Source organism: Phoca vitulina, unplaced genomic scaffold (genome assembly GCF_004348235.1).
Source record: "Phoca vitulina isolate PV1807 unplaced genomic scaffold, GSC_HSeal_1.0 scaffold63, whole genome shotgun sequence".
In the NCBI taxonomy this organism is placed as follows: domain Eukaryota; kingdom Metazoa; phylum Chordata; class Mammalia; order Carnivora; family Phocidae; genus Phoca; species Phoca vitulina.
In genome coordinates, this window is record NW_022589766.1 from 9,097,264 (window position 1) to 9,111,162 (window position 13,899).

Below are 13,899 nucleotides of genomic sequence, written 5' to 3' on the forward strand. Positions count from 1 at the left end.
CTTTGAAGACACTCCGACTACACGGAGATCCTCGGTCAGTTTCCTGGTAACTAACCCGATGCAGCGCTGCTGGGCCCGCTGAGGCTTTGGTTTCACGTCCGGTCTTCCACCGCCCTCTGCAGGTCGCAGTGGGATACTGCAGGCAGTGTTGGCCGCATTCCTTGTGCAATACCAGGAAGACCATGCACCGTCCCCTTATAGACTTCACACAGTTTTGTGTTTTTTTAAGATTTTATTTATTTTATTTTGACAGAGAGAGAGAGAAAGCACAAGCAGGGGGCAGAGGGAGAAGCAGGCTTCCTGCGGAGCAAGGAGCCTGATGTGGGACTCGATCCCAGAACTCTGGGATCATGACCTGAGCCCAAGGCAGATGCTCAACTGACTGACTCCAGACAGTTCACAGATTAAGATGGCAGGGTGAGGCCAGGTGTCTGAGAGAACAGCCCCTCAGCATAACACAGTGATGTACAGCTCACAAAGCACCTGCTTGTTGGATTTTCACAACCATTCTGTCTTGCCTCTGTTCCTAAGCTCAGAAGAAAATTCACAGTCATTGTTTAGTCCTTGCAGGCTCACTAATGACAGCACACATCTCAGTCTTAGGCTAGTGTCCTAATGTCCTAGAACATTCCAGAAAGTCAATGAAATGGACATGCATGGATCTCCAAGTAAATATCAGTTCAATCTCTAATGTTCTTTACTCTTACTGTGGTGTAAAAGAGCTGGCTTATCCAGAATACTCTGAGGAAGGGAATTTTGTAAGAAAGTGTGTGGGGCACCTGGGTGGCTAAGTCGCGATGAATCACTTGTTGCAGCAACTAGACGGATGTTTGCTCCTCTCCTGTTCTCTTTACCAACCTCAGGAACTTGGGAGAATCAAAGCAGGATTCATTAAGCCCAGAAAGCACATCACAGTAAGGAAGCCAAGTCTCTGATAGCTGCAGATCCCTTATATAACTGGAGTTTTCAGGTCATATATTTATAGACTTTTGGAGCTGGAGAAGGCCTTAGAGATTATTCCAGTCTAATCCTTTCATTCTGCAGTAAAATGAAGCACAGAAAAAGAAATGACAGACCAAGGTCACACAGATACACAGCTGGGATGAGAACCCAGGCTCCTTGACTGTTACTCCTCTGGCTGATCTTGATTTTGGTAGCATGATTTCTAGATGGAAATTACTCTGGCTTCCATTGAAGATTTTTCAACCTGATTTTTTTTTTTTTTTAACGTACAAAGGGGAAGAGAAAGAAACCTAGCATGATGTAGGTGCTCAATAATTGGGTTGGTTGGTTTTGATGGTATAGAATAATTTACTTTCTGCCACTTAACAAGATCAGATTCAATTAACCTTGAATTTGTTTCATTGTTCATTTTCTTCAATGACCCAAAGGTGGTTAGAGGTTTGAATCTCACCCCACTGTCCCACTGCAAATTGGAGTATGGATCTGAGGTTATAATATGATGTTCATTGGTTTGAAGGGGAGGCTTTCTGAGGACAGCACGTGGATTTAGAATGTAAGCTTCCGGAGGTTTGTGGGCATCCTCCTTGGACAGACACTGTCAGCACCCGAGGTTATGCAGCCTGTGAGTTAGGATTATGGCACAAATACTTCTTAAATTTACCTATTTTAAATGCATGATTAAAACAGACATAAAAAGATTCTAATTGCGTATTAGTTACATTAGTTACAGTTCTGAATTGGCTTATCATTAAGTTTGCAAAGCAGATTTTTGATCAACATCTTCCAGTGCATTCAGTGTTCTTCCAAACACCATCCTGATGAATCAAGCATCATCATCCCATGACTTGTATAGGCATGTCATGTTCTGCAGGGAATGTCCCACGCTCCATGGAAGCTCCAGTATCGCATAAGAAGGCTCTGCTTGGGGCTTTCTCTTCAGACCCTCACAGACCAGGGCTTACAGTTTTCTGGTACACCAGTGACACACTAGGAAGGAATGGCAGAGAACTCATTGCCAGGGTCTTCCCATAGCACAGGACGTGTGACCCCCTCAGATGCACATGCCACCTCCGACCGCTGCCAACCCCCACTCCAAGACCAAACACCCCTCTGCAGTCCCAGCTGTTGGAAGTGCCCCCAGGGCAGGACCCCTTAATTTCCTAGTCATTCATTTATTTTTGCTAAGCACTTTCCATGTGGAAATCTTTGCTTTAGGTCTGGGGACCCAGAGGGGCTCATTAAATCAGTGAGTTCTGCATCGGACTGTTTGCAAGGAGCTAACTTGCAGCCTGTGTAAGCTTACAGGGAGCCACACAGCACCTCACTTCCCAGGGAATGGAGTTTTGGGGAACTATCAGCATCGTGGCCATGGTGGGAAGGTTCTGGGCTGTGGGAAGATTGCTGCAGAGCTGTGGGCATTCCTCACTGCCTGGAAGCTCCACACATAATCTGGTGGTTCTTACCCCATAGCTGAAGCTACTGGCAGAGGAGGGTGGCCTACCTGGGGTCCCGTCGGCCTCCCTCACCCTCAGTGCTGTGGCCTGGGATGGCAGGTCTGCCTGCTCTGGAGACTCTCCTGGACCCTCCCCATCCCTGGAACACTTTGGGTCCATGAGTACCCATTTCACATCTAAACCCAAACCCCAAAAGGCCTATCAAATCTGCTATCAAACGCCCGGGAGGAAATCCAACTTGGGTTGGCAGGAAGAGCCGGGTCCTGCTAAGTCAGCAGAGACAGCTGCGGCAGAGGCAGCTAGAGAGTCCTGTGTGTGCGGCGCCCACTTCAGCTCAGCTCAGGGGCAACGGCGAGGAAACTGTCCTGCACGGTCTTCTTTTGCCAGGCATTGCCCACTACGAGTACCTTCTAGGGGCTTCCCAAAATGATTCCAATGGCCACAGAACTCCTGCTACATTCTGCAACGTACACTGACATAGTAACCAATCGCCCTGTAACACGATCACCTGGTTTCCTGCAAGACCGCCAAGTCTTCCCGGGCACCCACACGTGCCCGCCTCAGCCTGGCCCACAGCCAACCACAGGACAAATGTGCTGCCTCCAGTTCATTCATTAACTCCCCTTTTTGTCTCCGGCTCCATAGTACTCACACAGTGGCCTTCACAAAGAAGGGTCTCAAGAGTGCCAGGGATGGACACGAGAGATTAGGCTCTTGGGGACCTTTATCCATCACCCTCGTCTTCATGGGAAACAATGAAATCATGGGTGATAGCTGTGTACCAAAGAGCCCTCTTCCCTCGGAGAAGGCCCAGCTGCAAGCGGCAGCTTTAAGGGGATTTCTTGCTGTTTTCCAGCAAGTTCGAGGGGGTGCCTCAATGGCAGAAGGAAGGCAACATGGACCCAAGGCTGCCCAGTGGAGAGAGAGAGCCTGGCATCCCACTGTCCTCTCTGTAGTGCTCAGGCCTCTGCCCCAGCCTCCCCCAGACTGAGTGGGCGCTCCAGGGGCCTCATACCAGGGTGGTGAACCTGTCCACACAGGCGTTGCGGATCTTCTCTGGGGTGGCGGGGCTGTCAAGCCGGAAAAGCTTCTCCATCTTACAATCTGGGTTCTTAGTTCGAGCTGCACGGATGGCGTCTTTGATGGCAAAGAAGATAGAAGCTGCCAGGAAGAGGGGCGGCTCCCCGACGCCCTGGGCACACAGAGCGCAGGACAGGGAATCAGGCAACGGGACCCCAGCCTCCACACCCGGAGGGCTGGTGACGCCGGGAACTCCAGCCAGCACCAGCAGGCCGCACCCAGTAAGGCAGGGAGGATGGTCAAAATTCCTCAGGGGCAGAGAACAAGCAACCCTAGTAAATGATTCAACCTCATTGGCATATTTCTTTTAACTCTCACTATGTGATTTTCTCTGATGCCATCATGCAAACAAAATGCCATCATGCAAATAAAATGTACCATTAAAAGTTGTGTTAAATACTTATATTTTATGGACAAAAATGTCTGACATGAATTTTGACCCTTTCCTCACAGTTATGAGGCTAGGGGACTCATCTACCTGCGACTCTGCCCACATTTGCAGGCACCATCATCATATTTACAGGCAACAGCATCGTCCGGAATATAGGCATCATGACCAACAGGAATTAAACATCTTCTAGCAGAGGTTGTTCTGTCCCCGGAAGCTCAGAAACTTCCCACAGAGACACGGTCACTCTGCTTCCCCCCCCCCCTCGAAGGACAGATAACTGCTTCCCACATCAGGCAGCAAGCCTCAGAAACTGCCTATATCAAAATCACTAGGGACACTTGTTAAAAACGCACATTCCAGGGCCCTACCCTGTCTACTACTGAATCAAAATTTCTAGGGATGGGCCCCACAGAGCTGCATTTTTATCATGCGTCCGCAGTAATCCTGATGCGTGCCACGGCGTGAAAGTCGATGGCAAGGATCAGAGTGTCCAGCCCCAAGCACAGTAAGTAAACCATGAGATGAGCAAATGGGTGTGTTTCACTGGTTACAAGTGATCATCTGTCTTCCTTCTTAGATCCAGGACTATATCAATCAGCTTATTTGATTTTCAACCATTTTTTCATCCTTACTGGGGACAGCAAGGAAATAGAGGATGGCTACAATCCTTCAGGCATGCAGATCAAGTTTAAGGTCAGATGCCAGCCACTGAAGGGGGAAACGGGTTTGCGCGGAGGTGTTGCCCAATCTGCAATGGACAGGCTATTCTTGTGGGATGACTGGGAAGGGTGTGTATCTGCGGGATCATCTTGAGGACCAAGCATCAAGATGCACACCTGAGACATGGGTGGAGGTCAGGCCTTGACCTACAGGACTGGATTAAGGAATCCCTCTGAGTGCACCCAAGCGAGCTAGCTTTGACCACACAGAGGTGGTGTCATTCCAGTTGTTTTCTCAGGCAGGGACTGCCCACCCCTCTGCCATCCTCACCAAAACTAGTGTCAAGCCCTCTTGTCCTTCCACACGAGCCGCCTGCAGACCCACAGGGTGGGTGGCTGGAGCCCCTCCTTCCCACCCGGAGCCTCCCCCAGTGCAGACCAGAAGGCAGCACAGACCCGGGGCAACGGTACCTTGGACGCATAGATGGCCTTCTTGTTGGGGCAGTCACGGAGCAGGGACACCCTGAACTCAATGGGGATGCTGCCAAACGCGGGGATCTTATAGGTGCTGGGGCCACGGGTGTGCAGGCTCCCCTCTGGGGAGTAGTGCAGCTCTTCCAGGGTGAAGAGGCCAAGGCCCTGCACAAAGGCCCCTTCCACCTGCAAGGCAGACAGAGACCACGGTCACTCTGCTTCCCCCCAAGGACAGATACTGCTTCCCACATCAGGTACCAAGCCTCACCTGGAGTGGGCCTGGAAAGAAGCTGAAGACAGCCCTCCACAGCCTACCTGGCTCCTGCCCATCTAGCTGGGCCTTTGCCAGGCATTGAGGTAGGCCAGGCAAAGGCATTAACACTGAAGGTTAGTTTTAGAATTGGGCAGCAATTCCAGAAGGGTCACACCGTGGAAGGCGTAATTTTTCACTAAAATCTGCTGCAGGGTGGGCGGAGCTGTTCCCTCCATGTCACTACTGGGGAAACGGCAACTTGGAGCTGAGAAGCAGGCTCCCAGGCTGACAGTTGCCCAACGTCCCTCAGGGGCCCACGCGCGTCCTTGTGTGCCAAGTGGGACCATGCGCTTGCAGGCAGCCTCACGAGACAGGAGGAATTTCTGGGACCGTAGACTTAGGCTTTGTGAACTCCCAGCCCTGCCTGCCCTCTGGGAGAAGCAGTGCCCCTGCTGTGGGCTTACGGACCTCTCCGAGGGCACCTGCCACGCTCTGCGGGCCCACACGTCTGGTCCCCCAGCCTCCCTGCTCACCACGAAACTCGGGGGGCCCTCCGCCAAACACGTGTGTTCTCCCAACCAGGTGCTCATCATCTCTGGGTCCGAGGCACCGAGCTCAGTGCCTGCCTCCAGGAGGGGCTCCCCCAGTGGTTGTGGAGTGAATTAATGAACACAGCGACTAATGACTAAGTTTCCGTATACTCAGTAACTGTCCGTTTTTGAGAAATACAACTTATATTTTCTACCAGATGCTCAGTACTCCAGTTCTCGATGCCTCCCTCTGTCTCCTGTTCCACCTATCCTCCCCAACACTCTCATATTTTCCAAAAGTGATTTTCTTCGAGCCATCCCTTTGGTCTTCTTGACTGAACCCGTGTCTTCTGCCCCAGTGTTCTCTAGCATTCCATTGACGTTTACTTCCTAGAGGACAAAATGCATCCTGGGTGTAAGAGGTACGAGGAGGGAGAAGCTCCTCTGGCCTCAGACCCCACTGCCTGCACACCAATCCCAGACTCAATCTCCATTCCACAGTGTGCCCCTTCTCACACTGTGCATGTGTGCGTGCGTGCGCACCCAGTGTTTGCACCATTCATCATCTTGTCCTCTGAGGTGTGAGTGCCCTTTCCAGAACCTACATTCATGTGTCTTCTACCTCAAGAGGTGGGTGTGCTCTCATCAATCTAACTCCTGCTGAGGGAGACTCACATGGTACCCTGGTCAGACCTGCTTTACAATGATGTTGGACAAAATGCGGTTGGCTGGTGACCCTAGGAGAAGGGACACGCCCGTGGCTGAGTCCATCACCACTCTGGTCACCCATGTGCCTTACCTGTCCAATGTCAATGGCAGGGTTCAGACTGGAGCCGACATCCATGACAATGTCGGTGCGGAGGTTCTGAAGTGGGGAGGAGAATGAAAAAGCAGGGTGAGAAGAAAGGAAGGTGTGGGATGATAATGGGGCTTGGCGACCCTTAAATTACTGCGTCAACCAAACAGCACTTTCAGAAGCGGAGTGCCCCGGGCATGCTCAGTTGGCACTGACATTGTTGATGCTCAAGTTTGAGTTGGGGCCAGCTGGGCAGGGCACGGCAGTGGCCACGGTCTCCTGGTGAGCATGAGTCACCGTGCACACACCTCCGCATCAGTGGGAAGGCCAGGTCCCAGGTCCCTGGGCTCTGAACCCGGGTCTGGGTTGATCGTATCAGGAAGGGGACATGGGCTGATTCCAGCTTGAGCCCCATTTCTGTAGGACCTGTGAGCTAATAATGGTGTTTGCCTTTTTAAATGACAAAAATAAAAGGAATATGGTGCAACACGTGAAAATTATATGAAATTCACAGCCAGCGCGCACAAACCACTTCGTAGGGGAACATGGCCGTGCCCGTTCGTTTGCATTCGTCTGTGGCTGTTCTCATGCTTCGGGGATGGGGCAGAGGATTGAGGCAGAGTCTTTGGGGCCTAGAAAGCTTCAAATATTTGCTCACCGGTCCTTTCTAGGAAGTTTGCCAGGCTGTGATGTCCAACTTATTATTTTCCGCCAAAAAGTGTGCTCTATCAGTTCTTGGTGTTTGCAATTCACTTGTTTCTCCTCTCTTCCCCCTAACTTAGTGCAAAGGTTTTGCGAACTCCTTACTTTGTGATCCCCTGTTAAGCAGTCAATTTCCACTTCGGAGCAAGCCACCCCATAGGAGAAGTAGTGGAAGGGATTCCCTGAGTTAGTCTCAAAGCTGTAGCCGAGGTTGGGTGTCCTGGGGAAGAAAAGAGAAAACACTGCACATGTGTTAAGATGAGCATCCCCCCACACCATACACACACACACACACACACACACACACACAAGCTTGACCCACAAAATCCTAAGACTCCAAAGGTTTTATTTTTTCATTCAGCTGTTCTTCATAAAAGTCCATGTGTTTTTAATACTTTGAACCTGTTAATGAAATCCAGGGTTGCAGAGCATTCTGCCTCCTGTCTGCTCAATTGTGCCCAAGGCCCTTGTGTGAATCATTCTGTACAGCCGAGCGGCGGAGAGCATCAGCATGCTGCCCTCTATGTGGTAGAAACAGGGGATACATTTGCCCAAGCTCACGAAGGACATGAAGGCCACGCTCCAAAGGATCTGCTGAATTGGAATTCAAGGTCTCAGAACCAGAGATCCTGCCTGGACCGCCTCCCGGGCTGCTCACCTTTCTCCAGGTGAGAGCTGAGATCAGCATCTCATGCCTCTTTAACCACTTGCCTGCATTACTCCTTGGCTACGGGCCCCTTCTCAGTTGCAACAAATGATTTGAGGAAAGTGTTATTGATAAAAGCAAATGCCCTCTTATATTCTTTCTTCTTTAATCCTGAGTATCTTACACAATTCCAGGTTCACATGAGTCATACGTGTGTGTGTGCATCTTCTCACACCCGGAATTAATAGTCCCTCGTACCCATGTTTTTCTATGCATGACACAGAAAACTGAGCTGATGGGATCAGAATCTCCATGAACACAAAACCAGCACAGAGCTGAGGGAAAAGACTTCTCCCAGGAGAACCTGCCACCTTCTCTGACCTCTGATTTCACCATCTTCACTTGGGTGTTCCTTTATATTACCCAGTTTTATCAACTCTGAAAATGAAGCAAGAACTTCTGAGAAAATCTGCACGTGTGCATGTTTGCACAGGTCAAGTATCACATAACCCAGGGAGCACTGGCAAAATGTAACTTTGCCTAAAATACATATTGAACTATTTCTCCAAACCCATTGATGTGTGAAAGAAAAGGTCCTAGTTCAACTTCCCAGAGAAAGCTAGAACGTTATGGCTGGTAGGAAATATAATCGCATCTTTTTACAACCTCGGAATCAGATTGGCACTTTACAACCTCAGAATCAGATTGGCATGGTCTCTAGCTCTTCATGCTGCTACTGAATTTCAAAGTAGCTGAAGGTATGTGCTCTTTTCCAAATCTCACTTTCAGCTCCACTGAATTCTGCATTTTGTAACGAGACCACGTGCTCTAAATCCTCCTGTGGTTTTTCCAAGGAAAGCCGCCATGCAGAAATCCAACGCATGGTACAGAGGAACATACACGGGTAACTCCGCCCCTGGTTCTAGGAGAACGCCCAGGGAGGGGTGGCTGGGATGGTCCCACTATGTCATCAATGAGGATAACAGGCTCAGAGAGATCCCTGATTTCTCCAAGTGCAACAATACACTTCCAGACCAGAACTAGAGCGCAGGTCTTCGGATATGGCAGCTCATGTTTTTGCCTCCTTGGCACATAGACTGGTGATGCTGGGTATCTTAGAGCATCTTCAGAGTGAAATTAGCAGCAGTCCATTGAAGAGATACGAGTTTCAGGGGAACTGCTCTCTCCTGACCAAAGGCTGAGAGCATTCGGTGCAAGAGGGGACCTCAGAGGTTAGGATGACAACGCATGGTGAGGCGAGCTGACACCAGCTCCGTACTTACTTATAAAACCCAGTTGCAGACAAGCTCACTGCATCAAGGTAGGCAGCTGAGACCTGAGGAGAGGAGATAGCCAACAGGAAGGGCTGAGCATGGTTTCCAGAATCCCTGCCCCAGCACTAAGATTTGACGGGTTCACGCTCCTCATCTGGAAGCTGACCAACTCTGTGAACCACAGCTTGCCTCACACACTCACTGCATTGAGGAGACTGCACCGGAAGCCTGGGGGCTACAGCACCCTCTCAGCTGGTCTTTGGCCTTCGAGTAGCCTCCCCACCCCACCGGGGAGCCCAGCCCAACCACAATGAGCATCTTAATGTACCACACTGCCCACGTCACCCCCCTGCTCTAGAGCTTTGGATGACTCCCCATTGTCTCTAGAGCACATGCTTGACATTTAGGACCCCAATGTTCTCTCTGGTTTCAGGTCGCACACACATCATGGCCGCACCAGCCAAACTCAAGTGTCAGCTCTCTCCCAGCCCCCTCCGTATCCCCACAGCTCTACACCTTCATTCACGCGGTTCCTCCACTGTATCTGCCCAAATCCTTTTCTCCCCTCAACGTCCAGCTCAAGCTTGCCTCTCAGTGTCTCTGTGCTGAAATCCAAACTACCAAAATCAACCTAGATTCATATGGTATTTACGTGTGTGGTATCTGTGAGTGTGGGAAGGGAAGTGGAGCTCAGTCACATGAGGCACAGTAAGGTGAGGGGATCTGAGAGAAATAGCTTATTTTCTTTGGGTCTGTTGAGGGAAACGTATACTATCTGACTGGGTCATGTGTGGGCTCATGCTACATGTTACCATTGTGCCCACTTTTCCCACCCCAACTCTGGGAGATGATAAAGACGGGCTGTCACTGAGGTGTCTGCTTGTTGGAAGAGATGCAGTCTCCCGCCAGAGAGAGACATCCTTGTGGCTTCCCTCTGAGGGTTCCCGACACACAGCCTCCAAACCAGAAACCAGAGAACTGGGCTCCTTCTTATTATGAGTGCTTGCCTGTCACTTCTAAAACCACAGGAATGATATAAACTCCTGGGTAATGTCTTTTTCCCCCACTCCTTCACAGACGGAGCCTCAGTGGACCCAGACTCCAGAGCTGCTAGCGGCAGCCCTCTGACAGCAGGAGGTTTGAAGAAAACCAGGCTCATCAAGACTGAGGATGAGCGGGGTGTGGAACCAGGCCCGAGTGAGGCACATTCAGCAGTCACCCCACCTTCTGAGGCTCAGGGCAGCCAATCCCCCAGTCCCCACAGGGCTGTCAAGATCCTGGATCAAATTTTTTCCTCAGGTGCCTTCCTTCAACTATGAAAACCACAGACCAGGGGGCCCAGCAAGGTGGAGCATTTCCTTGTCCTGTGAAACCATACACACCACTTCAGCTTCTCTGCCTGTGACTAGACCATGACCCTATTCCTGCAGCGGGAGGGACAGAGAGCCTGCCTTTAATGTCTCTCATTTTCAAAAGCAACTTGGATCAGCTCAGACTTACCCATTCTTCCCAGGTGCCAGTAGGATTCTTTTTCTTGAAGGGTTCCAGCCTTTTCAGGATGGTCTGACAAGCTTCCTAAGAACACATCCACCACATACCAGACATATGAATCTTCTGCATTTCCTGGCCCAGGCAAAACCCCAAGGACCTCAGCGAGGCCACCTCCAAGTAATGCTGTGCCATTCAGATAGCCTTTCCACCTTCTCAGGAATGACTGAGACCTGGGGTGGAAGCCACAAGACCCCGCCAAAGGAAACAGCACTGACCCTTGCTGGGAGAACACCCAGTTCTTAGGCTACAGAAGATGAAATATTTGAGGGTTCTCAAAGGAGATGATTTCTCCCATCAAACCGTTTTCTTAATTACATCCCTCACGTGGAAAGAGAAGCAAGTGAGTCTGACCTGGCCAACGCCAAAATCCAATTCCAATCTCAGTCCATAGTCTTACAGCCAGTTCTAATGCTGGGGAGTATCTTTCCAGAACGCTCCCTGTGACCCTCCAAATCTCCTCCCCATCCTACACTCATCCTTCTTGGCTTTAATGGAAGTGATTATGGCTCTTAGGTATCTCTTTCAGCTTGGTGTCAGGAGGAAGAGCATTCTCCTGGATAAGAGAGCCAGGGCATGGCCACAGCCCAAGAGCCTACGAGGACCATTCCAGCTCCCACCCCAGGGTTCTCTCTGGGCCCAAAGCCCTGGGCTAGCCCTCAGCTCTGGTGGCTGCCCAGGCTCCTTACTTACATAGATAGCCTGTCCGTTGAGGTCAGAGCTGACGGAGGCGGCCGTGGGAGAGGTGTTCGGCACGGTGTTAGTGCTCGTCTCACTGATGTAAATCTTAGAGATGGGGATTTTCAGAGCTCTGCTGGCCACCTGGGAAAAGAGACAATATCACCCTCTCAGGGAGGGGTTAGCACGGGGCTTGGATGCCTTCTTCCCAAGCCAGACTCAGGTTCGCTGTTGCAGGCAACAAAATAATTTTATAAACTATAATCCTATTGAGACTGGGATGTTTTCATACCTGTCTCAGTTTGAAGCAGAACTTTATGGATTGATTTTGTTGGATAAAAAAATTCATAAACCCAATGGTGACTCACAGCACTTTTTAAAGCTAACCTTGGTTTTTTATTTTTTAATTTTTTTTAAAGATTTTATTTATTTATTTGACAGAGAGAGATACAGCGAGAGCAGGAACACAAGCAGGGGGAGTGGGAGAGGGAGAAGCAGGCTTCCCGCCGAACAGGGAGGCCGATGCGGGGCTCGATCCCAGGACCATGAGATCATGACCCGAGCTGAAGGCAGATGCTTAAAGACTGAGCCACCCAGGTGCCCCTAACCTTGGCTTTTTTAAAAAAAATACAATTTGGCCAGTCCATGAGCCAAGCAGGTGTGCCAACTCTAATCCAGTTCCAATATCCGAGCTCCACTGTGTGGGGGAAACTGGCTACCTTTTTACCCACAACACACCCACTTATACACTGTTAGGGAAGGGCATCCAAAAGATGTGACCCCCAGTTGACCCTTGAGCTGGACCTGGGGGATCGGAGGCTCTTCACCCCTTCCCCTGTCCTTGGAATATGGGTTCCGCTTGCCTTTCCTGCTCCCAAAGGCTACTCCAAGGACACGGCCTCCAAGGATGATGATGTGGGGTTGAGCACACATGCACAGGACCTTAACTAAACCCAGTTAAGGCCTCTCTCTCTATGAACTTTTAAGACTCGGTGGGCAGGCGTGGGGATCATTCGTCTTGCCACCACCCAAGGCAAGTCTCTTCTGTAAGTTCCTTTTGCTTATTAAAACTGTGACCTGCCAACCTGGGCCTCTTTTTTCTGTCTCTGAGTAAAGGGACCAGTGTCCGATCACACCCGGGAAGCTCCCCCAGGAGCTTGCAAACCAACACAATCACAGAGCCCTAGAATGTTGGCAACGGAAGTGACCTCAGGGCTCACCTGGTCAACCCCTTTGCACGGATGAGGAAACAGAGGCCAGGAGGGGAGAAGACTTGCCCATGACCTCATGTCGGCAGAGCCTGGGCCAGAGCTGGGGCCTGCTTCTCCTTCTGCTGTGCGCCGCGGCTCAGCGTCTCACCACGCCCTCCCTCCCCCGGACGCCACAGGGCCAGAGAGGGCTCCCAGTCTCCAGGTTGCTCACCTGGATCATCTTGGTGTGCAGGCCTTGGCCCATCTCCATGCCCCCGTGGGCCAGCAGCACAGAGCCATCCGTATACACATGAATCAGGGCTCCTGCCTAAGGGAATACAAGGACACCAAACACAAAATTCGGTAAATCCTAACTCAACTTGAGGCTTGGGACCAATGGTGCTGGAGCCCAGGAGGAAGAAAACCACTGGCAGCATTTTGGATAGAAATCTTAGATGAAAACTGAAGCGGTATAAATCTTAGGATTTAATGATGTAGCCATTCAACAGTTTGTGAACATTTTCCTATTTCTCTACGTGTATCTCCCATCCCCAGAAGGAAGGAGGTCAAATAAATGTCTTTGTGTTCACTCTACGGATGAAGCCATAGGATCAGAAAGGCAGAGTAGCTGTCCGTGGCCCTACAACCAGGAAGAGTAAGAACTAGAAGTTGACCCCAGATCTCTGAGTCCCATGCTGCCCTCACAGACCTATGACATTCTGGACAAACCAGGAATATGCAAGTTCAACTTCATTTAAACAGCAGAGAGCCCTTCCACTCAGCTCTGTTACCAGGGACAATGGCCCTTCCCTTGCGATACTGCAGACAGAGGGGAAATGGGGCCCCAGCCCAGTGGAGAGGGACAAAATTATAAAAAGTAATTACCTGGTTCAGAAAAGGAATACTGAAGCTTATTCCAAACTTGGTAGGAATGATGCACAATCCTCTCTTCTTCCAACAATTCTCCCTGGAGAAAAAGGGAGATTCTCATAGAACCTTCTCTATCATGTTTGTGTCAGCTCATAGTTTCAGACAACATCTTTGCAAAATTGGAACAAGGCCTCCTTGGAGCTGCCCACATAGTACTTATCATAACTGAGTTATGCCCCACTTAGGTAAACCAAATGAGAAAAGTCGGATTTGGGTTCTGGGTCCTTCCGCACAGCTGAAGCAGGGCCCACCTCTGAGAGCCTGGACTTCAAAGTATTGTCACTTCCCCCCAGAGTGGAGTTGAGATGGGGTCAGGGTGCCCTGGTGATCT

General features: G+C 50.4%; 1 protein-coding gene across 1 annotated transcript in view; it reads right to left on the reverse strand.

The window, feature by feature from the left end:
- Nucleotides 1-341: 341 nt before the first annotated feature.
- Nucleotides 342-13,899, reverse strand: part of XDH (xanthine dehydrogenase) — a 58,896-nt gene continuing 45,338 nt past the window's right edge. The window contains exons 27-36 of the mRNA XM_032391620.1: nucleotides 13,524-13,605; nucleotides 12,871-12,966; nucleotides 11,464-11,592; nucleotides 10,723-10,797; nucleotides 9,232-9,284; nucleotides 7,408-7,522; nucleotides 6,604-6,669; nucleotides 5,019-5,207; nucleotides 3,433-3,609; nucleotides 342-1,950 (exon numbers count right to left, since the gene is read on the reverse strand). Coding sequence (XP_032247511.1) covers nucleotides 1,900-1,950; nucleotides 3,433-3,609; nucleotides 5,019-5,207; nucleotides 6,604-6,669; nucleotides 7,408-7,522; nucleotides 9,232-9,284; nucleotides 10,723-10,797; nucleotides 11,464-11,592; nucleotides 12,871-12,966; nucleotides 13,524-13,605 — 1,033 coding nt within the window. The 3' untranslated portion in view covers nucleotides 342-1,899. The remainder of the gene's footprint in view (nucleotides 1,951-3,432; nucleotides 3,610-5,018; nucleotides 5,208-6,603; nucleotides 6,670-7,407; nucleotides 7,523-9,231; nucleotides 9,285-10,722; nucleotides 10,798-11,463; nucleotides 11,593-12,870; nucleotides 12,967-13,523; nucleotides 13,606-13,899) is intronic.